Genomic DNA, 24,197 nt, shown 5'->3' with positions numbered 1-24,197 from the left:
TATTGCTATGGAGCTTTTTTCTGCAGAATCTATTTTAGTTTCATCGGGAGGAGCCAAGGCTTCCTCAAAGTTCACTAACGACTTCCTAGCCATTTTTGCCAGCTACTGGATCATTCTGTACGTAGGTTGTCTAAGTTCGCTCTGGGGTCATCCCTGACAGAATTAGCTTCTGACCTTTCTGTGAGTCAAACTGTCTGCAACCCCCTGTTGTCATTTCTGATTCAGAATCCCAACAGTTGGGAGAGGACTACAAGGGGTTGTTTCAAACCTTGGAGTGAATATCACCCTTGCATGATAAGCCTGTTGTACACTGTGTATCTATTTAAGGCTCTTGCTGCTGCAAAGACTTTTCCACTATGCATGCTGTTTGAGGACTTCCTCTATATACATTGGAAACACTCTGGAAGGTCCTTGGTCAAAGCATTTCTCCCTTAAGAAGGGATTCTAATAGGTGGTCCGTGCCCAGTGTGGGTGCTTCAGTGTTTTATATTAACCGCTAGAACAGTTGACTGTATATTCACATTTGTGGCTTATAGTAAATTGATCCTTTGTCCTGTGTTGGTTTTAACTGATTTGTCCAAACATGTCAGAATTGAATAACTCCTTAGAATCCTCCGACTGCTGGAATAGGTCTGATGAAATGTCCATGGAAATCAGCTAATTGACCTTCCCTTTGAGGAGCATCCTCTCATTGGACTGGCTGTCATTTGCAATGCCTTAGTCGGCCACACTATGCTCCTAGCACATGACATTTACAGAAGGTCAGAAATGCTTTGTACCTCTATCTTTTTGCCTTAGCATTGCACATTTGCAGATCCTCTGAGTATAATTCACACACAGTGTAGATCTAGAAGCTGGAAATCTGCAGAATATCAGGTTTCCTTGGCTTTTGGATGCTTGTGATACCCCCTTTAGCTTCTATGCCAATTACTTGGATACAATATCAATTTCATTTGCCCTCCAGCATATATCCTGTGCTACTACTTGTCGTTCTGTGTCTACTTAGACCTCACTGGGCTCCCTGCATTTTGGGACTCACTGTTACTGTCTTGTAGAAACCTGCCCTTTTGGAAGATATTCCCTACAAGAATGCTCTCTTTCTTCCTCAGGAATAGTAGCCTTGGATAATGCTGATCCTCAGTATTCTCTCTCTCCATGGAGTTAGTCCGTTGGGACCAGCTTCCACTGCTCCCTCCCATAACAGGGTCCTGATCCCTCAGTGTCCTTCAAGGATACTGGTAGTTGATAGAATTGGACCTTTATTTCCACCCTAGTGCTTTCTTAGCATTCCCGTCATGGGATTCCTAGGTGACCTTGCTTGAAAAGGAACAGGTTTTTTTTTCTGGAGTCTGAATTTTCTCGAAGGACCAAACTCGTGCAAGTTTCCACAGGTAGGAACATTACAGATGTCTAGTGTTGGTAACTATCAGTCATCAGTGAGAGAGGATGAGCAGTTTGGATTCTCTCCAAAGCATTTTCCACCTACTGGGTTAGTGGATTCTTCCCTGAAGGACAAGGGACTCCTCCTTTCTTCCCATTTCAGGGCACTTGGAGACTTGCCCACTTTATATCACCTGTCCTTCTCTTGCCTTCAGTCTGCCTTAGTACCCCTTTTGTATCTGGGTGTCTGGACTGTAGGCAACACATGCAGGCAAGTCCCTACAGATCTAATGATCCCTGATATGCATCCTCAGTAACTTCAGGTTTACAGGCTAATTCTCAGCTTCTATGGGATGCTTTTCCAAATATCTTCACTGCTCCTTTTTCTTAATCTGGGTCATGTTCTTGGCTCTTTGGCTAAGGTTTCTCCCCCTCATTCTGGGGAGAAGGTTTCAGGTAATTCACTAGATTGTCTCAGAGAACATGTGTTCCCATGTCCTGGATTAGTCAAAGAGCGGTTTTCTCTGTTAGGTTCTAGTAATACCTCTGGGTGTCCTTGTGGACAGGTCTGCATGTTCTACTGTTGTTTTGTTTTTTGGGGGGTTTTTTCTGGTGTTTCTGCACCAGTATGCGAGTAGTTGTCTTCCTACACCTGTCTATTTTGCTCAGGAAGTAATTCCTGTACCCTTTTCCTTTTGATGTCCCTTTCTCTAATTTGGGCTGCTTTCACACTAATCCTGTTTTCTTTTGCATTTGCTTTAAAGAAAGTGGAAGAAAACCGCGTGGCCACATATTCCTATGGAACACTTCATACTGGTCCGTTCTGGATCAGGTGCGATTTTTAAAAATCCTGTTTGTGGCTTTTTTGGTGCAGTAAAAAAAAAAAAGCACCAGAAACACACCTCCCCATTGAAATCAATGGAAAACGTGGCAAAAACGCACCTGCTGTGTGTTTTTGGTGCGGTTTTTTTAGTCAAATGTCATGTTAAAAATGCACTGCAAACGTGGTAAAAATGCAAATGCATTTTTGATGTGAATCAGTGCGAAAGTAGACTTCATGTGGTTGTTTGGGCTGGCTTCAACTCCTTAGATCTTTGACCTCCACTTTGGGGCATTATGGTAGATAATTCGCTGGCTTGATAATGTCATATGAAATTGAATGACTGTCCTAGACATCCCTACGGCTTGGAGCCTTTCTTATGATGTTTACGGTCAGCCTTTTTTAGGGTTTCGGCCTTTTGTCATCTTTATCCTGTCTGGTATTACTTTTATGAACTTGTTGTCCATTTGTCTTTGAAGATCTATTTTGAGAAACTTGCCAGCGTTCCCTTATTGACCATTTTTGTTGGTTTGTTCTTCCAGTTCTGGTAGTTATTCTACCCCCATTTGCAGAAATACAAGAAGGGGAGGAGAGAAGCACACACGCCATAGTGTACTAATGAAAAGTTTTTTGCTAAGTTAGGAATGCACTCACAAAATAGATTGATGTGCTGGAACGTTACAGGCTGCAAAGTCTCTGGGTCAGGAGTGCTCAAGAGCGAAACTGAAGATCCCTGCCCTGGCCACCAGCAAGGGAAAGAGGTACACTGCCGTGAATGGATCGCCGCTGTCGCTGGTGGGTGAAGCCACCCAGAACAGCTGCGATCCATTCACAGCTGTGTACCCCTTTCCCTTGCCAGTGGTAATGGCAGGGATCTTCAGTCTTGATCCTGGGTACCCCCAACCCAGAGACTTTGCAGCCTGTAACATTCCAGCACGTCAATCAATTTTGTGAGTGCATTATAAACTTAATAAAACTTTTTATCAGTCACTACACTATGGAGTGTGCTCTTGTCTGCTCTGTAGTTCTTAGTTTTTTGGTTACTTTGGGCTACCCGCTTTCTTTTCTATTTATGCATTTACTATCCACAAATGGTTTTATGGTTATTATTACTCTCATTGCTTTTGTTGCGTGTAGGTTTATGCAACTACATTTGATTGGGAAGAGCTTGCCTGGGCAGCTTTGATCATGCATTAGCCCATTATTTTATTGCAGACCGTTGGGTAGCAGAAAGAAAAATTATCAAGGTATACCTCGGTTTGGTTTTTCTTTGGTTCTACCCTATCTCTAGCATTTTAAGTTTCTCAGTTTCTGCTGGTGCAACTTCCAGGTAGTCCTTCCCTTGGAAGTGATTCTTGTACAGCTCTGAGCATTAAATTGATCTTCTATGACCTCTTCTGAGTCTTTGGTTCCCCTGTCCTGTTGGGACCTTCACATCTTCTGGTTCATATTTGGGCATTTGTCTGTTCCAAACTGCTGCTGTATTCCTTCTTAGATCTGTCTGTGGCTATTTCCCATCCATAAACTGAACCACATTTCGATGTCTCAATTGTCTAGGAATTACTTCATTCAGTCATCCTGGATAATATAATTGATTTTTGTAATTCCTGTAACTTCTTTCTATTGAAGTCCATTGTGGGAGACAGTTCCTATTTCTTGTTGGCCTTAGGTACTGCTTACTCACAAAATGGAGGTGGGGTTATACAGGGGGCTGACCTTTTTTTGTTTACTAGTGTCCCATAAACTTAGGCCATAGACTTAAAGGATATTTAAGCTGACCATACAAGTGTAGGTTTTCAGATGAGAATATTCGTATGAAAATTCTTTGAACGTTTGGTGAATGAACGAATGTCGTTCGAAAATTGCCTTTTGCTTTTAACATTTGAGTTTAAAATAAATGTAATTTCTGAACAATAACCACATATACTGGCCGAAAATGTGTTTGATCGAGAAAAGTTTTCCTTCCTGCCCCTTCGAATTTTCCCGTCACTGCTGTTGAAAACAAACATCGATTTGACCCCACTAATGATTAGAAAATGAAACAAATTTTCTTGAAACTAAAATCCTCGAACGAAAATCTGTGTATGGCCAGCTTTATAAATAGACAAGTGTGGAGACTGTCTTGGTTTTTAAATGTGCGTGTATTGGACTGGTCATCCAGAACCTGGTTTTACAACCCAGTGAGTCACTAGCCCACAGCACAGATGGGTGGATATTTCAGACTTTCAGACCTTAGTGACTTTGCATTTTTGGACTTGAAGTTAGATACACTATGGTCTAAAAATCTAATCTTCTCCAGCTTACTTAGATGTGGAATTGGCATATAGTTTTCTTTTTTTCTGGAAATTTCCATTTATTTTTACTTGGTGATCCTGCCAAAACATACTTTCTGTCCTAGGATGACAACACTCGCTCACTGTACTGTATCTCTGGAGGAATAGTGCTGGAACTACAGAACACCTCCCATGTTATTGACAGGAGAGAGAGACGTTCTGTCTTAAACCTCCTGATTACATTGTTTGAGTTAATGCAGTGTGTGTGGGAAACGTGGCAGCATTGGATTTCTGCAAGGGTCCACAATTAATTTTGTCACTTATCAAACAGATATAACTGTGCTTTAATGGTATAGTTAAGGCAAGCTCGTTATTTATATATACTTATTTTAGGTTAGTGACTCACTAGGCAGTAAAATCAGGATGATGTTCCAACACTTGCATATTTCAAACTAAGTATTTACAGCTTCCATATTTAATGTATATCGTTTCCTTTCAAGTATGCATTCTGACATTCATAGTTAAATGAGGGAAGCAAAGAGAGTGGCACTGGTTTTTCAGGGATGAGAATAGCAGTCAGGGAAAGGTCACGATACATGCATGTGCCATTTGTGTCGGACAAGGATTGTGTGCCTAGTCCTGCTGCTTTGCTGACACGTGCGAGGATGGCAATATTTGCCCACCTGTCACTCTTTAGTAAATGTTTGCAATTCATTTGACAGCTTTACACAGTGAGCAATAGGGGTCTTTTTTTTATAATTTCTATTCTTTTAGAATCAAATTAGAATAAGCCAATTTTATTTTTTGATAAACAGCCATCAACTGAAACAAGGAGGCTAGATGACAGCTTATCGGAAAATCAGGTAAGAGTTTTCTTTATTATGTGCGCTTGTGTAATAAACTATCCATTTTCCGTATAAAGAAGCCAAGTTTTGATCTCTAGGACTAGACAAACATTCTGGAGTTCTTTCTGTCTTCCTTGGCCTCCCCTCCACTATACTCCATAGGGAGATTTGAGCATGATTATATGCCCAGGTCTGACCAATCTGCTTGTCGGTTAAGATCTATGGCCATCTTAGGTTTTTGTGCCCCTGGGCATTATAACTAATAAGAACCCCCTCAGACAATACTAAAGTCTGAGACTGACATCCAAAAAAAGTGCTACAGAAATATTTATGTATAAAGAACTTGACCTTCTTTAGCTTTGCCATTATTAGCTTCTCTTTTTTAGAAATATTTATTCTTTTTGTTATAATTTTGCCATCATGTTCATATCTTATTACCTAGATCAGGGGTCTCCAAACTTTCTAAACAAAGTGTCAGTTTCTACTTGGGAGTAGTAAAGGTCCTAACATCAGTGGGGAAAAAACAATGCCCCATCACTGGTGTCAGTGTGAGGAATTGTGCCCCATCCTTGGTGTAATTTATCCCAATTGTTGGTATCATTGAGAGGAATTGTGTTCCACTGTTGCTGTCGGTGGGGAGGAATTATGCCCTATTGGTGGTATTAGTGGGTGAAATAGTGCTCCAAGGGTCAGGATATAAGCTAGCAAAGGGCCACATCTGGCCCCCAGGTCTCAGTTTGGAGACTGACCTAGATCTTAAATTTTTCCCAGTACAAACCCATGACCCTGCATTCAATATATCTCATCTTCCACAGTACACAGAACATGGAAATGCAATTATTTTAGTAAATATAAATTGCTAAATACCTTTATCAGCAGTATATAACAGTCTTGTGGCTTCTATCTGGCCGAGCACTGGTTAATCTTGTAGGAGTTTTCCTTCTCTGCTGATTGTCCTGTGAGGCTGCATGACCCATGACCCTATCTCTGTCTGGATATTGCTGATTGGCCCTGTGCAAATTCTATGCACCCCCTTCCCAAAAAAAACCCCACACTCTAGCAATACACACCAAACAAAACATGTACAGACTTACCACTGCTGCTCTGTACTGTGGCAGATGGATTGAGGAAAGTAAAAGGGGAGGATCAGAGAAGACAGGATCAAACAGCCTTTTTACACAATGCGGAGGGCTAACCCCTTAGGTTCTACAGTGAGTATAACAAGAATGCTTTACGGCATATACAGACTTTACTGTAGTGGCTTTAGTAACATTTTAAGTAAAAAAGTACAACTTGTTTGGTTAGAAATTGACAGTTTATGTTGAAGCCTGTGTAAACTTTACGTAGGCCATAAAATCTTTTTGTTTCTTTAGGGACTTGATACGTCAGATGCTGCAAATGGGGCAAGGACAGACTTGATTCCTAAAGATGGAAGTCCACCTCCATCACCGCAGCTAGAGTCCCGACCAACTTTTGCTCCAATACACCTTCAAACATCTACATTGCCAATTAGTATTCCTGAACCTTTGGCATCTGAACAGATGGAGGGTATGTTGCATCGCAAACAAGAAATGGAGTCCCATACAAAAAAAGCTGCGAATAGGTAAGAAACCTTCAACCACTTTTAAGAAAATAAAATCTACATTTAGTGACCTTTTACATTCTTATGACTTTTTTGTGGCACATTCTTCATTTATTTAGGTATATTTACATTTTGTTCTTTTGCTGTGTCCTTTTGACAACTTTTGTCTTTTTCAAAGCTTAAAGGGATTGCCAAAATAAAAGCATGTAAAAGCACAGAAAAATCAAGCATTTAATGCTGCTTGCAGCATTTTTCTTTCCATATGTGAATCTTTTTATTAATTTGCAAAGTGCCTTTAAACTTGCCAGAAAATTTGACCATTTCTGGAAGAGTCCATTTTCCTAGCACAGCCACAGCTATTGTTCCCTCCTTGCACATTATAGTACTTTCCTCTTCTAGGAGTGTCTAATTAATGTCTGTGCTGGCCCAGCTTTTCTCAATCTCCTCTCTACATAATCCTTTATGTGGCTGCGGGGGAAGAAGTAACGGCTCTAAATCTGCTAGGGGGATTGATATAACATGATGGTGCCAAGCAGAAATCGTGTTCCTTTTTTAGATGGCTACTCAAGGGAATTTTTTTATCTTTTTTTACAGGTTAAAAACATGCATGAAATATGTTGGGTGCACATATAATGGTCTGGGAAGATTGTTTATACTAATGGTCTGGTGACAGGACAGCATCTCATAGAGATGCATTTACACTTTACAGTTTGACCTTCCATTCATCTGATTTGTTCAATGGATCACCTTTTAGTCATTTTTAAGGTTGAACTAAAAAGCAGATGTTTGGATGTAAAATCAACCATTGCCAGTGTTTGTTTCTTTTTCACGTTGAACAGTACATTCATTTGTACTGATTGTCCAATCACAGCTGTTCGCATGTAAATAGGAAATGACGGTTATCGGCAGTCCTCTCCTCATGCTGACAGCATTTGAGGGGAGGAGATCTGGTAATCTGCATTCCTCAGAGAGGTCATCTACACTGATCATCAGTGCCCTGATGATCAATGTAGCCCCATCAGTGCTGCATTTCAGTGTCCATAATTGCCACTTGTCAGTGCTCACCAGTGCCCATCAATACCACATATTCGTTAACATCAGTGCCCGTCAGAGCTGCCTTTCAGTGCCAAATATCAGTGCTTATCACAGCCCACCAGTGCTGTCTGTCAATGCCGCCTATCAGTGCCGCCTAACAGTTTCAATCAGTGCCTACCTCATTAGAGCACAATCGTGAAGGAGAAAAATTACTTACTTACAAAATTTTATAAAAGAAACAACTTTTTTTTTCCCCAAGAAAATTTCAGGCTTTTTTAGTTTAGCAAAAAATAAAAAACCTAGTGGTGATTAACCATTTCAATACCGTGCAATTTTACACCTTCCTGCCCAGGCCATTTTTCAGGTTTCAGCGCTCTCACACTTTGAATGACAATTGCGCAGTCATACAACACTGTACCCAAACTAAAATTTTATCATATTCTTCACACAACTAGAGCTTTCTTTTGGTGGTATTTAATCACCGCTGGGGTTTTTATTTTTTGCTAAATTAACAAAAAAAGTCCAAAAATTTTGAAAAAAACCCAAATTTTTCTTTGTTTCTGTTATAAAAGTTTACAAATAAATAATTGTTCTTCATAAATTTAGGCCGAGATGTATTCTGCTACATGTCTTTGGTGAAAATAACCGAAATTAGGATGTATTTTTTAGTTTGTAGGAAAGTTATAGCGTTCACAAACTATGGTATAGATCTGAATATTGATCAATCCTGAAGTACTGACAGCCAATCTAATTTCTTGAGGTCCAAGAATGTCAGAACAGTACAGATATCCCCCAAATGACCCCTTTTTGCAGAGTAGACAGTCCGGCGTACTTCATAAGAGGCATGGCAAGTTTTTTGAAGTTGTATTTTTTTTGTCATAATTTTTCGGAAAATGAAAAAATTAAAAAAATTATTTTCACTATTTTTTTTTTTTTACATACTGTCACCAGTGCAGTACAGCGTCATCATATAACTGGCATGGCGTTGAACAGGGACACTGACTGGTGACCGTATTGAAAAAAAAAATATATATATATTTTTTTATTATTTTTAATTTTTTATTACATTTTTTTAAAAAAAAATTTAAGATTTTTTTTTCATATTTTACTATGACCAAAGTAGTACAATGTTACCATAGTAACATTGTACTACTTTGGGGAAGTGATCAGTATTTTTTTTTTTTACACAATTTGCTTATAGCAAAGAATTACTTTGCTATAAGCAAGCATTTACCTGAATGAAATCGATTCATTCAGCCTTTTTTTTTTTTTTTTTTTTTTTTTTTTGTGCTTAGCTGTGATTTCTGTTGTGACCATGCATTGCTTCTTCCTGATATTGGGGGTGGCATTAGTCTGTTCAGCCCTGGGCAAGGTGCAAGCTGTGCTTGAGCAGAAAGCATGTTCAAGAGGCAGGCTGTGATTGGGAGGGGGTGTATGCCAGATGCAAGCTCTGATTGGTCAGGGGTGTGGTGGCTGAACAAATTATTCAATACAATTATGCTGTGGGTCTGCATAGTGTTCTGTACCTCTGAATGGGCAGCCAAAGGATAACTGAGAATGCTAACACGGATCAGGTTCTGTGCTTTGTGTGGTCAGTTTAGAATATGGAAGAACAGATGATTGGCAGAAACAACCAGGTACTACAAATGGAAAAAGTACATTAAAATGATGGAGACTGATTTGTAAAATACACATGTAGAAGAAATTGGGTAATGTACACTTTAAATCTGAAGTTTTTAGTATATTTTTTTGAGCGGGGGGATACAGCACCAAATACTTTAGGTATGTATATTGGTGTGAATCCCATTACCTACATGCATCTGTTTATGTAAAAATCATCCTGCAGTGTCTCCTTCACAGCTGGTGGATTCTGCCCTGATTGGCTGTCTTCTGGTGCTGTGAAAGTTAACAGCAGTAGCTGCTAAAGAGAAAGTTGTCCCTCTCGCCCCCCACCTTCAGCCATCTCTGCTATTTGCAGAGCTCCTACTACTATTGTCCCACAATGCACCAGTTATAGAAAAACAGTTGAATGATGGGATATCCTTTGCCCGTTCACAGAACACAATGCATTAATGCGGTTTACAATATCTAACTTTTATAAACTTCTAGAAAGCATCCATGATACATTTTTTACCATATAATGTTTTAAAGCCTGCTTATTTAAGTGTGAGCATTAATTTCTTCATCCAGGTCCTGGCAGAATGTCTACTGTGTTTTGAAGAAGGGTAGTCTAGGATTCTACAAAGATGCAAAGAGCGCAGCAAGTGGCATTCCTTATCATGGGGAAGTTCCTGTTCAGCTTAGTGGTGCCCAGTGCAGTGTAGCCCATGACTACAAAAAGCGCAAGAATGTCTTCAAGTTAAGGTATGTAACCAACATCGTTGCACTATGTCTACAAAATGACATATTTGTGGTTAATTTAAAAAAAATTATGGTTGACCATAGATATAGGTCTATAGTAGATCTATGTGTAAATAATTGCAGCAGCAAAAATAAAAAGTGATGACATGAGGCAAATATACAATACAATGCAATCAGACATGTATAAACATATAAAAATGCAAGCCATTTCTGTGGGAAATGTAACTCATGCCAAGCAAAAGAGTGTTTGAAAGTCCAAAATAGTAACTGCGTAAAGACATTCCAGAAAGTTCACAAATTCCATCACCCATGTGTCATGGAAAGGTGGAATCCACAAGTGTAAATCTTCAATGAATAATTCCAGTGATACTTCCGTTGTCCAGTGGTAGGTAGCACACTCACTAGAGCAAATACCTCACACAGAGGTAAAACTCTTTCAGAAATCACAAGCCGTACACCAGGGGTGCTCAACCTTTTTGAAGCGAGGGCCACTTCAGTGATTTGGCAACTGGTCACAGGCCACAGTGAAATTTAAATGGTTTAGAATTTAGATTTTTTTTTTTAATTAATTAAATTTTGAATAGCATAATGAACATTTTCATCCTGCAGCCGCTGAATGTCGGTGGGAGGGAGAAGAAAATCTCCTGTCGACCCTCCTGTCCTAGTGTAAAACAGAATGTGACAGGGATGCTGCACAGGCCCCCCGTGGTGCATGGAGCAGGGTCGCTAGATAGGTTCCAGGCGAAGTGTTCTTGCTATCACTCAACCTGGGACAGGAGCCTGTGCTACAGAGGACGTATCGCCTTATGCAGCTCCTGCTCCCTCCGCTGCCAGCCACAGCTTGATCCACTCTGAAGCTTTAGGATGTGGTGGATTGGCCGCTGCGGGACCCACACAAATACTTGCAGCTGCACCACCCACACAGAGGAATGTGGGACCCGCAGGCGGGTGCCATTTAATTCTAATGACATGCTACCCGCACTGGAAATCGCAACCGTTCTGGGAACCTCGGTTCCCGTGTGGACTGCGATTTCCAAAGTAGTGCAGGGACTTTTTTTCCCTGCGTGTCCCAGGGCACTTGAGCTCATGCAAATGAATGGGCTCCCTTGCTTGTGCAAATCACGGCCAGCACAACCGCACGGATGTGAACTAGGACTTGGTCAATGGGTTGTCGACTCTGAGCATGCACTTCCATGTTTGAGGTCAAGGGCCTCATGGAACCTGCAGCACCCCTGCTGTGTACACACTGCCATCTCATGGAGAGAAGCAGTGCTTATTATGTAAGTGAATATCAGGTAATAGTTATTAGGGATAGTGCTAGACATTAGGTAGTACTAAGATGGTCTGTCATTCATGTGCACCCCTTTTCCTCATCCATTCAGAATTGAGCACTGGTCCTTCAGGCAGTTCTCAGTGCCAGACAGTCCTTTCTTGTGAATCTCAGTGGTTGTTGCCTACCCCTCATCAGGACTGCTTTTATTCATCACAATTAAATCCGAGTTCCTGTGTCTCTCGGTGGACAAGAAAGAAAAAATAATTTTTGTATTTACTGCACAATCCTTTTCTTGGAGTAAATTGGGGAGCACAGGTTCCACCCCACTGTGTTTTTGCTCTTGGTACTGCTTTACCAGAAAATGAAGGCATGCTGGGTGGTAGAGAAGAGATTATATGGGGGCTATATATAATACAATGTAGACTTTTGTAAGGCACCTTACCAAGAAACGGTGACTACAATTTAAACTAATGCAATCTGTCGCAGGAATTCTAAACCTGTATATTTCTCTTTTTATTCAACAGTTTAGTAGATGGAAAAGAATATCTCTTCCAAGCAAAAGATGAGGTAAGAAAGTTATTTCTCCAAATAATGGGGTTTTTAGGAGGTTGGGAGTTCAGTTTAAAGTAGAACTAAAAGCAAAACGTGTTTTTTTTTTTTTTTTTTTTTTTTTTCATTTTGGATAGAGTAAGGGCAGGTTATAACTATAACCCGTCAATTTTTTTTTCTTTGCCATCTGGATCCCACTGGGGAGAGTTACTTTCACTTCCTGTCCCATAACCAAAACAAGTTGTTTTTTTTTTTTGTTTTTTTTTTTGCTTTTTTTACTTTCACATTTGATGATAATGGTAAACAGGACAAATAGAGAGGGTGAATCTTCCTAACAGGGACACACACAGCAAAAAAAAAATCAAAAAGGGGTTTTAATCCCTCTCCACTAAACTAAAGAAAAAAAAGTTTTGCCCCTATTTATTCTATACCTTAGTCTGTTGTGCAGCTTTTACAAGAGATGATTGCAGAGGTTAGAAAGGATCCTCACTCGTTTTAAATGCGGTGGCATGAGGATTAAAAAAAGAGTGAGGTCTTATTTAAGATAGTTATTCGTGGTGAAAGTGATTTGAATAAATACCTCCACTGTCAGGTGTATATATAATACATAACCGGTACAAATATACATATGTTATATGTTACTATGGAAAATGTTGCAGTATTGTGACCCTTGAACATTATAACCTTTTCAAGCAAGGTGAAAGTCCTAAGGTTTTTAATATATGACGAACCAAGCCCTATAGGGAGTGCTGATACCATTTGAGCAGTACTTATTTAATTTAAAATGCAGTCCTGTCCTGTGATGCTCATGACCTGAACTACAAACAGCTATGCATCTCCAGTGTAAGGCTGCAATATTCTCTTTTTTTTAAAACCATATTTAAGAGCATCTCCTCAAAAAGGACAACTATTGTAATATGTGACAAATGCTAAAATACATATCTGAGCTAATATAGAACCCGTTTTTAAAGTCATGTTTGCATTTTTTGTTCCTCACAGGCTGAAATGAGTAGTTGGATGCGGGTGATCAATGCCTCACTACCTTCCTCTCCTGGCGACACCTCAGACCATTCTCCCAGTGCACCCAAAGGTTTAACACGAGCAATGACTATGCCACCAGTGTCCCCCAATAGTGCCACAGAGGGGACAATAACACTGCGCAACAAGGAAGGAAAAGAGAAGGACAGAGAAAAGCGCTTTAGTTTCTTTAAGAAGAAGTGAATCCTCTGATGGCTGTCAGTACATGTTCCTCTGTTCAGATCATCACTGCTTATAAGGCCCTGACAAGCCAACAGCATAGGACCTTTGGAAAAGGGAGGGGCTTGGGTGTATGTGTGGGTGAAAAAATAATTAAAATGACAACTGCATTTTATATATAATTATATATTATGCATAATATGCACCTCCAATGATGAACAGACTTTAATGCCCTCAAATGCAACATAAATTGTGGCATCGTCGCCAGCAGCTCCTGTTGCACTGAAAAGAATTGGGGAAAAAAGCTTTTTACAGCTCTTTTAATGAGGTATATGAGCCGTTCGGGAGGGGGGGGGGGGAGGAAGAGTCATTATTCCATCTTCATTAAATTCCTTTGTCTCAGTGGGGTCTTTCATTGTCTCTACGCGCATGTCCAGCCATGGTCTCTTACATGACATCAAGCGTTAGAGATGCGGTGCACATTTAGCAGCGTATAATGGAGATGCAATAAACTGAAAGAACTCAACCATGTGATGCCTCTTACTGACATGAAGACATGTGATTCTTATTGTCAGATGGCTTTTTCTTTTTCTTTAACAGGGTATACATAGTCATGCATGAATGTGGTATTCCTTATATTCAAAAGTGTTGACAATGTGTTGTCAATACTGAAGTTATACCTATGATTCTTTCAAAACAGTTCTACTAAGTACCATCAGCAACTAGGCAGATGAACAATGGACTCTAGAGTGAAGCTGTATTTTAAATTACAGATTCATTTATGGCTGGCATAGTAAGCATGTTGTACCCCTCCCAGAGCCTCCAGAAATTTCCTGAGAATGCCAAAATGTACACAGAGCTGTTTACCACCCCTTCTTTGTAACAATGCTCAGGCCAGGAATCGCCCACCTAGGCACTAGGCCCAATATTATACATGAAAGGGTCACAGGTTCCCTGAGAGTGAAATTATGTACATGTTGCAAGTGAACCTGTTTCTTTGGCTAATATGTGTAAGCTGCAGATTTAATTTAAATGGACACTATCATTAGGAAAAACTGATTTTGGATTAGTTTAGTTGTATTATTGTCCTTTTGTGATTTATTTATGATGTATTATATAGAGCCTATGGCTAGTCAGACTTCAGCTCTTTTGTACCTGTCACCCAGGTGGACAACTGAAAGTCTGATAGTTAAAATTTGGCAACAGAGTGTTTAAGCGAATTCTGTATTTCACAGCAGTTGCAACTGTATTTCCAAAGGGGCCATAGGCATTATATGCCAGTCTTTCAATCCAGCTAACAATTTATCGCAGTGGTGGTAAACCCTCTAAAAATAAGGGGGCTCAAGTATGGCCTTCGACATGTCCAGATGGGCTGGAAAAATAGCTCTTTTTGTAAGTTTTCTGTTAGTACATCACAACGCACCAAGGAAAAATAATCTGTGTAAAATGTTAATGTAATGTTAACATGAGATCAGGTAGGGTTTGCAGACAGATATTAGCACAATGATGACATACTCACAAGTTTAGAAAAATTCTCCATGACATTTTGTTCACTTATGCAAGTGTTTAATGTTAATGCAGTAAACACAAATGTCAATCAAGTACATTTTTATTTATTTTTTGGGACTAATAGGGAGGGTGATTTTTTTTTATTCAGTCAATTTAACAACGCTCACAGAACCTCTCCTCCTCAATCACAGCATCTCTTCCCTATCAAATACAGCACTTCCACCATCAATCAGTCACTATGCTCCCCATCTGTCAGAGCCAACAATCACCCTGTGTCAAAGACACCCTCTTCCACTAGTCACAGCCCTGTCCTGTACCAGCTACACCCTCCAATCATCAATGACAGCAACCCCCTCTGCCAATCCGTTGCAGCTCTCCTCATCAATCACAACTCGCTCTATTATGTGGCACATACAAGGCTGCCCTCTGTTCTCTTTCAGGCTAAACACAACTTTATTGTTAAAGTTCCAGCATAAACGCCGACATTCCAACCCACTCCTTCCACTGATGTATTTTGCCCCCTATTGGAGCTTTACTCATAGAAAAGAAGAAAGAGTGGCTTGGAGAGTAAGTGTCCATGCTGGAATTTAAATGCTAAAGTTAATTTTAGCCCAAAACATATATAATAAAGTACAACTTTGTATGTCTGACATGAGTCTGGAGGGGAAAGGGTGGATGTCACAGATCCTGGAGGCACCTAATGATTGGATATAGAGAGCCTGGAGCAGTATACAAACTGTGGGTAAGCTAGAACTTGATGTTGGAGATCTCTGTAGTACTCTCCCCTCATCCATTACAAATATCACACATTATTTACTAATCTCTTCCAGCCACACATTACACACACTTTTGATATTTACTAATCCAATACAAGGCTACCCTTTTTGCTGATGAATGGAAAGAAGGTAGAGTTATTTGCAAAACAGCTGTAGCCCAATTTGCTGAAAGATTCCTCCCCTTCTAATGGACTGCACCAGGGTGCGGTTCCCCATGTTGTGCTCTGCTGTTAGGCGTGTATTATTGGATGCCAGCCAAGCCATGGAGGGTCCCTGGAATCGGGTACTGATCATCGGTGCCCCTTCATTACAGTGCGACTAGAGCCTTGTATTTTTCCTGCTGCTCAGGTGCTCAATAGGCAAACACATTGGGCTGCACAAGGAGTGCCAAAGGACTGTGCGTTGGGCACCATATATGTAACTTCCATGGAGCATCCCCTGACCACTCTGAGCGACCTTTTCAGATGACTGGAATTGGACATGTTAAGAAGCATTGTCTGAACACTTTTTTTTCTAATGTCCCTCTCCTTTCCTTTACAGCTGCTGGTGTGATTAGAGTATTTTTAAAGGAGGGATAGGCTAGGCCAGTAGAGACTGTGAGATGGCCAGATTGTGCATGCATGTCTAACTATACACTGATTGTTATGACCAGCTAAACCGTTTTCACACTAGGAACCTCTGACAGCATAACTATATTGCATGTAGACCAAACTACTTAATAAATGTCTGATAATGTGTATATACTGAACAGTGCATCTACAATGATCTGTTTGCCCAATTCAGTCGACAGCTGGCAGATCCAGACCTGCATTTTAGCTCATGTCCTGATGTAGAAACAAAGATGTCTGAGTTCTCTCACATTATCTTTGTGTCTCTGCAGAGCAGGTTGCAGCACACCACTTCCTGCTATACTGCTTTCAGCTCTGCTGGCAAGGGGCACTTCTGGTGTTCCCTACCACCTCATAATTGGTGATTTACAGTCTCCCAGGAGCAGCTTGTGGCATATAGTTGATTGCTAAGGTGTCCATGCACCTGCTTTATCAATGCTTGATGTTGTGGATTTATTAGTAACAGCATGTTACATAAACAATATAAAATATAAAAAAAATCTAATATTCCTGATCTAAAAAATGTTAAATTTTACCATTAATGTGAACTTTTCAGGCTAAATTCAAAGTGGTGATAGTGTCCATTTAACATTTAAAGGCTTCAGGTTCAGTTGACAATGAGACTATATTTGGGCCAATTAGTCTATAGAATGTAATTTAGGAACTTTAGTGATAGACCATTTGAAGTTATTTAGTGTTGGTACATGACTGTATGGTACTGAGGGTCATAGTGAATCACATATCCATGCATGGTCATCAGCTACAAGCATGCATGGATATGTGTCTGGAGAGAAGGCGATCTTCCTGCAAGCAGGTTACTTATGTGAATAGTCCTCCTTTTTATTGGTTTTGTCAAGTCATAAATGTAACCTTTTGACAATTATGTAAATGTCCACTTTTATTTATGAAACCTTTCAGAAACATGTAAAGTTCCTATACCTAGCTTGTGCTTGTACCATGGTTATGGCTTTTAAATCTCTGAAGGGTGGTATTTATGGTTTCTGTGCTTTGCTGGAAGCTACTAATGCCAGACACCCAGAAGTAGAACTTGTTCTGGGACAGGCATGTCCGTGTACTTGATGCTGCAGATGTGTGCTTTGTTCCACTAGCACAATTTCCAGAAGGCAAGCCTGCGGTTCTGGAGTGGGCTTTTGTTGTGAAAATCAAGAGCCTACTTCAGGTTTCTCAAAGTATGGGCAGGGCTTTAGGCTGTAACCCCAGTTACCTAGATCATGCTGGGGCCTTCTTCATAGAAGCTCTTGTAAAGACACCAAAAGAAGGACCTGAGATTTCAGCACAAATATGGTTCTTTGGGGCCTTCTCACTTCTATGACTACTGTGACCCTTTTTGTTATGCCTTTTTGTTTCTGACCGCAAAACTACTTACAATAAGGCCAATTTCACACTTGTGCGACTCCAAAGTCATGTGATTTCCATTGCAACTTTGGATGGATGCGATTTTGTTGGCTTTGGCTATTGCGCAACTGTCACATTGATAACATTAAGATGCAACTTTTATGAGTTTACATTGTGGTCTGTGGTACTCAAGTCACATGAAAGGCGCATCAAAGTAGTGCAGCTACCTTTTTAAAGTCGCTGCAACTTTTTAAGTTGCATAGATTTGAACGACTTCCATTGAAATACATGGGATGCGACTTGTTATATGACTTTGTCTTCAAAGTCTCATGACAAGCTGCACACATGCGAATTAAGCCTTACTTTGCAACAGCATTCCTTGTTTGTGAAGCCAAAGTCAACAGAATTCAAAACCTAGAAGTCAACCTCTGGCCCATAAGTTCATAAATATAAATGTATTACCAAGTAAAATATTACAGTAAGGAATGTGGCTCAACTGGATATTGAGCCATAAGCCATTCCATGTTATTGGGCTTTATCAAAAGGTTATTAGAACTATTCCTCTTGTAGGAGCCATGTGGGCTAAACAAAGTATTAAACACATTACTTAAATAGGTGATAGACGTAACTGGTTTTCCAACAGTCATTCGTTTTATTAAAAGATGATCTATACACAAGCCTGCCAAGTTGTGAAATATCTTGGAATTTAAGCAAACTGTTCACAGCTGATCATCAAGAGCTGAGACACATTTTGCACATAAATATGCTTAACCATCAAGCCCTTTAGTTTTTGTTTGAATGCATATAAAAATATATTCATGTACATTTTTACTATATGATTAACCAATATATGTAAACCACATTCTAAAATACACAACATATCTCATAAATGCATCTGAATGCCAAATATTTAGTGCTCACTTTTGTAAAGTTTTACTACTGAAGTTAAATTTTACATTTTTAGATTGCAAATTTAGATTTTTAAACCACTATTTATTATAACAACCATAAAAAACCTAAGGATACAGGAGTGCTGACAACTGCTATTTGTACATGGTTCCTACAATGAAAGATTTACCCCAGCTTTAATGCTCAACTACAGCTATAGCTGCTTTTTTCTTTTAAACATTTTCTGGGGTACTATTTATAAAATTGCCCAGAGTTGGACTTTTTAAGACTTTGGCGGACACTAAGGGGTTGATTTATAAAGAGTCTGTGCAACCGTTCGCCTCGTGAAAGTGCAGTAAATGGGCTATATTCTAAGCTGTTCTGGTGTATGTGACTTAAAACATAAAGTACTGCATTCTGGCAACTAGATAGACCTAAGTAGCTTGAGAATTTATTGATTTACTTGGCTCAATCTAGTTGCCAAATGCAGTATTTTCCACTTTTTAAATCGATGCTTTACATTTGAACAGCACAGGATATAGCCTATTTACATTAATTTTTTTTGCCCCGTTCGCAGGGAACCAATGTACATGCGTTTTCACAGGGTGAATGGCTATGCTGTTTCTTATTAAATGAATCCCCTGAGATTAATCATCCTGTGAACTGACAATTCTCCCTCTCTCACAAGGTGCGTCCAGGAAAGACATTAAGCATGTATAATTGGCACACATTTTTAAGTAATGTTTTAATCTGCAGCCACCTATGAACTTGTAAAATTGGCAGAAATTAAACCTGCGCCCATTTTGTAGGAAGAATTTTAACTTTAGTGTGATACTTACAAAGTGTGCTTTACATCAAAATAATGTGGAAGTTTATTATTACAACACTGGGATGATTTTGTGATTATAGTAGGAAGAGAAGTTAATGCTCAATTTCAGTGAGTGCACTAATCTAGCCTCTCAACATCTACGGAGCAAAAGCAGGAAAAAGATCTGTATGAAAGTTCACTAAAATACATGCAAGGTATGAAGTTAACCTGGAGGGTTTTTTCCCAACTGATGTGGAGTTTCACTTTAAATAAATCACTTTCCAGTTTAACTCCTGACCTGTAGTGGAGTCTGCCTATAAAATAGTACTGTTTCTTGATGTCCAGTGATGGAAAACACATTGGCAATGCAACAAGCTGTGCAAGAGCACAGTGCCTTGAAATTAATGAGGGAATGACGGCCTTCAATGTAAGGTAAGGAGCCTTACAAAAGTGACGGACTCCCTTTTAAAAGCTTAACCTTGCAGAAATGTGCTTTTTTTTTTTTTTTTTTCTTTTTTACCCAGGTATCAGCACTGGTATGTGCAAGAGGGCTAGAGAGTAAGTTTCAGCTATACTTTTTAAAATGAACCTGTAAGGGTAGAAATATGGGAGCAGCCATAATTGATTTGGTTTTATACATACATGTTATGGGGCTGTTATTATAAAACTAGCTACCCTTCTTGGTAAACAAGCAAGCAGGGCAGTGTCTTGAATTCTCAGACTGACTTTGTGTATGTGTAATAAATATATATATATATATATATATATATATATATATATATATATATATATATATATATATATATATATATATAAAAATCAGGTCAGAGATTGAATAAATTTGGAAACCAGGTAAGGTGAAACGTCCTGGAGCCCTGGTCATTGAAGGCAGCTTCCATATTTTTGCCTATAAACGTGATTTTTATTATCTAAAACTGGCTATTTCAACACACTTGGGCATTGACAATACAATGTATTGGACAAGGAAGAATATCTGGGAATTCACTTTCATCTGAAACACTGCACAAGTCTTGTTTGGTCTGATAACATAAAAATTGAAGGTTTTGGGCTTGGTTGTGATGTTAATGTTTAAAGTTAAAGAAATGCTCTAGCTATTTTACGGACAACATAAAAAGATTTTGGCAAGCCTACTTAAGTGTTTTCTCCTTTCTTTATCCTGTGTGCGGTGACTGTTTCCCAATAAACTGATTATAAAATCCAAGAGTGATATAGACCTTTCTAATCAGATCATACTTTACATATTAAAATGTAATGAAAAAGGACACACTTGGCTAGTTATTGTGTGGATAGATATTTCATACAAAACTTTTTTTTTTTTGTTTGTTTTTTTTTTCTTCCCCCTTTGAGGTTTGCCCTTTGCAGCTCTGCTGGGATCCAGTAGTACTTGGGGGAATTGTTCTTTTGTCAAACGCTTTTTTTGGAGTTTGAACTTTTTTGTTATTTAAAGAGACCCTATTGCTAGACCATTCATTTCAACTAAACAAAATTCCCATACAATTATTTGTGTCAAACATTTTCTGGCCTGTTACCTGTAAAAGTCTGCCTTGTATAGAAATGTAAAAACCCGGAGACTGCTGCTGGGGGCTGCCAACTTGGATGTGATGTCAGCAGCTGAAGCCATCTCTGAGCTATGTATAGGTGCATCTCAATAAATTAGAATATAATCAAAAAGTTAATTTCAGTGATTTAAATTCAAAAACTGAAACTCAGATTCATTACACACAGTGATATATTTCAAGCATTTCTTTCTTTTAATTTCTAGGATTATGGCTTACAGCTACTGAAACCACCAAAACTCAGTATCTCAGAAAATTAGAATATTACCGTACTTGCCGGCGTATAAGACGACTGGGCGTATAAGACGACCCCCTACTTTTCCTGTTAAAATATAGGGTTTGAGCTATACTCGCCGTATAAGACTACCCCTCTTCCAACACACACCAAATAAAAATGAAAAAACATCAGATTTGATTTCAATATGGTATGCTATTTCAGTATGGTATTCCAATGATGGGGTGCTATTCCTCCCACTGACACCAATGATGGGGCACTACTCCTCCCACTAACACCAATGATGGGGCACTATTTCATCCACTGATACCAATGATGGGACACTATTCCTCCCATTGACACCAATGATGGTGCCCCATCATTAGTGTCAGTGTGTGAGGAATAGTGTCCCATCATTAGTGTCAGTGGGAGGAATAGTGCCCCATCATTAGTCAGTGGGAGGAATAGTGCCCCATCATTGGTGTCAGTGGGAAGAATCGTGCCCCATCATTGGTGTCAGTGGGAGGAATAGTGTCCCATCATTAGTGTCAGTGGGAAGAATAGTGTCCCATCATTAGTGTCAGTGGGAGGAATAGCGTCCCATCATTGGTGTCAGTGTGGAGGAGGAACAGTGCCTCATCATTGGTGTCATTGGGGAGGAGGTATAGTGCCCCGTCGTTGGTGTCATTGGGGAGGAGGAATAGTGCCCCATCGTTGGTGTGAGTGGGGGAGGAATAGTACCCCATCATTGGTGTCATTGGGGTGGAGGAATAGTGCCCCATCGTTGGTGTGAGTGGGGAGGAGGAATAGTGCCCCATCGTTGGTGTGAGTGGGGGAGGAATAGTGCCCCATCATTGGTGTCATTGGGGAGGAGGAATAGTGCCCCATCGTTGGTGTGAGTGGGGGAGGAATAGTGCCCCATCATTGGTGTCATTGGGGAGGAGGAATAGTGCCCCATCGTTGGTGTGAGTGGGGGAGGAATAGTGCCCCGTCATTGGGGAGGAGGAATAGTGCCCCATCGTTGGTGTCAGTGGGGGAGGAATAGTGCTCCATCGTTGGTGTCAGTGGGGGAGGAACAGTGCCTCATCGTTGGTGTCAGTGGGGGAGGAATAGTGCCCCATCGTTGGTGTCAGTGGGGGAGGAATAGTGCCCCATCGTTGGTGTCAGTGGGGGAGAGGAATAGTGCCAAGAGTGTCACAGCATGGTGCTGCTGCACACTTACTGGCCGCTCCCTCGCTCGATTTTCGTGGGGCCGCTCGGCTCCTTGCCGGTGATTGGTCACCTGTGTGCCTTTCCAGTGCTGGCGCCCAATCACCGGTGAGGAGGCGGAGCTGAGCGGCCACGCGACCATCGAGCGGCCGAACTGAAAGGAGGAGTAGCCGCTTCCTGGACCGGATCGTCGTGGGACCGGAGCCAGGTAAGGTACAGCAGCCCCCTGCCCGCCCCTGTACTTAGTGTCCCTTCCGCCACCGCGCCGCCCCTTGAAAAAGTGCCGCCCTGACACCGGCTCGCCGTATACTGGCGTATAAGATGACCCCCGACTTTTCAGAAGATTTTCATGGGTTAAAAAGTCATCTTATACGCCGGCAAATACGGTACATAAGACCAATATAAAGATTTTTAATACAGAAATGTTGGCTTATTGAAAAGTATGTCCATGTACAGTATAGCATGCACTCCATACTTGGTTGGGGCTCCTTTTGCACGAATTACTGCATTATTGCAGCGTGGCAGGAAGGCGATCAGCCTGTGAACCAGATTGAGTCCATTTAAAAGCTCAGGAAACCTTTTACAAGTGTTTTGAGTTAATTAGCTGATTAGAGTGTGACACCACAAGTCTACAATATTGAACTTTTTTCACAATATTCTAATTTTCTGAGATACTGAAATTTAGGTTTTCACTAGCTGTAAGCCATAGTCAATATAAAAAAAGACATGACTGAAATATATCGCTCTAGGTGTAATGAATCTATATAATGAGTTTCACTTATTGAGTGATAGATGATATTCTAATTTGAGCTGCACCTGTATTTCTCTGTGCTGGTGAAGGGAGGGGGAAGAACTTGACCACAACAGAGTAATTAGACTAGAAGGAGAGAGGGCTATGACATTAAGGCTAGATTCACTAGATTAAGGCTTGAGTGTAGCATCTGTAAGCGGTTTTTGTGTTTTCTTACAGTGTTTTTGCGCTTTGGTGTTATTATCCAGTAGAGAAAAATGTCATCTGTTGCATCATTTGTTGCTAGGTTTTTCAGCTTTTACACCAGTTTTATTTTTTTATTATTTTTATTTTTTGTTAGGGTAAGGAGTTAGAGTTAAGGTTAGGTTAGAGTTTGGGTTAGGGTTTAATATTTTGTCTTATTTTTTTTTTGTTCGGATGTTAATAATGAGTACATGTAAAATAAATACACATATACAAATAATCATGAATACATAAATTTATATATAATAATGAACCCTTAACCTCCTAACCCTTAAGAAAAATTTAAATTATTAAGAAGAAGATTTAAAGAAATTAATAAGAAGAAACACCTTAACCATAAGACAAGTTACGTTTTGTTATGTTTGGGTGTTAGTTTATTAAAATTATCATTATTCATCTTCTTTTTTTTGGGTTAAGGGTTAATTATTTACTTTACATTTATTCATATATTATTACTTTTTTTCCTTCCATTTAAGAAGAAAAATTTGTGAATTGCATGTTTCTATTTCTAAGAAAATTACAAAAAAGCTCAAGAACACACAAATCTGCCCGATCTGAGCGACAATAAAAGCTTCAGAACTTGTTGGTGCTTCAGGTGCCTTGGAGTGGAAATGTGAACCATCTCCATTTGAGAGAGGAGTTTTTTTTCTCCACTTTAGAGCTTCGAGCTACAAATCGCTCAGGTGTGAATAGGGCCTAAAGGATGGAAGGGTCTGTGCCTGGAAATTGACTACTAACATATTTTTATTTTATTTTTTAAGCACATTCAAAGGCACATCTTGAAATATAGTTCCACTAAAGTGTGCTGTTTTTCAAAGCTTGTTTGTGTAGTGTGATGCTATCCACAGTTGGAACATGTCAGTTTGTGTATATGTGGACTATATTACCCAATGTATATTCTACAATGAACCTACAAAGTGCTTGACTAAATTAATATTTGGTG

The 24,197-nt window shown here is 39.8% G+C and overlaps 1 protein-coding gene across 2 annotated transcripts in view; it reads left to right on the top strand.

Annotated features, from left to right (window-relative positions):
• Positions 1-20,482, top strand: part of SPTBN2 (spectrin beta, non-erythrocytic 2) — a 311,949-nt gene extending 291,467 nt beyond the window's left edge. For both annotated transcript variants that reach the window (XM_089658019.1, XM_089658020.1), the window contains 5 exons: positions 5,289-5,336; positions 6,692-6,921; positions 10,126-10,299; positions 12,094-12,136; positions 13,118-20,482. In XM_089658019.1, the coding sequence (XP_089514145.1) occupies positions 5,289-5,336; positions 6,692-6,921; positions 10,126-10,299; positions 12,094-12,136; positions 13,118-13,339 (717 nt within the window). In that variant the 3' untranslated portion in view covers positions 13,340-20,482. The remainder of the gene's footprint in view (positions 1-5,288; positions 5,337-6,691; positions 6,922-10,125; positions 10,300-12,093; positions 12,137-13,117) is intronic.
• The last annotated feature ends 3,715 nt before the right edge of the window (positions 20,483-24,197 follow it).

The sequence above is a fragment of the Staurois parvus genome, unplaced genomic scaffold, assembly GCF_062004578.1.
Source record: "Staurois parvus isolate SC_StPar_1 unplaced genomic scaffold, SC_StPar_1.0 ptg001051l, whole genome shotgun sequence".
NCBI classification, from domain to species: Eukaryota; Metazoa; Chordata; class Amphibia; order Anura; family Ranidae; genus Staurois; species Staurois parvus.
The sequence above is the reverse complement of the archived record's forward strand: the minus strand, read 5'-3'. Positions and strand labels throughout refer to the sequence as shown.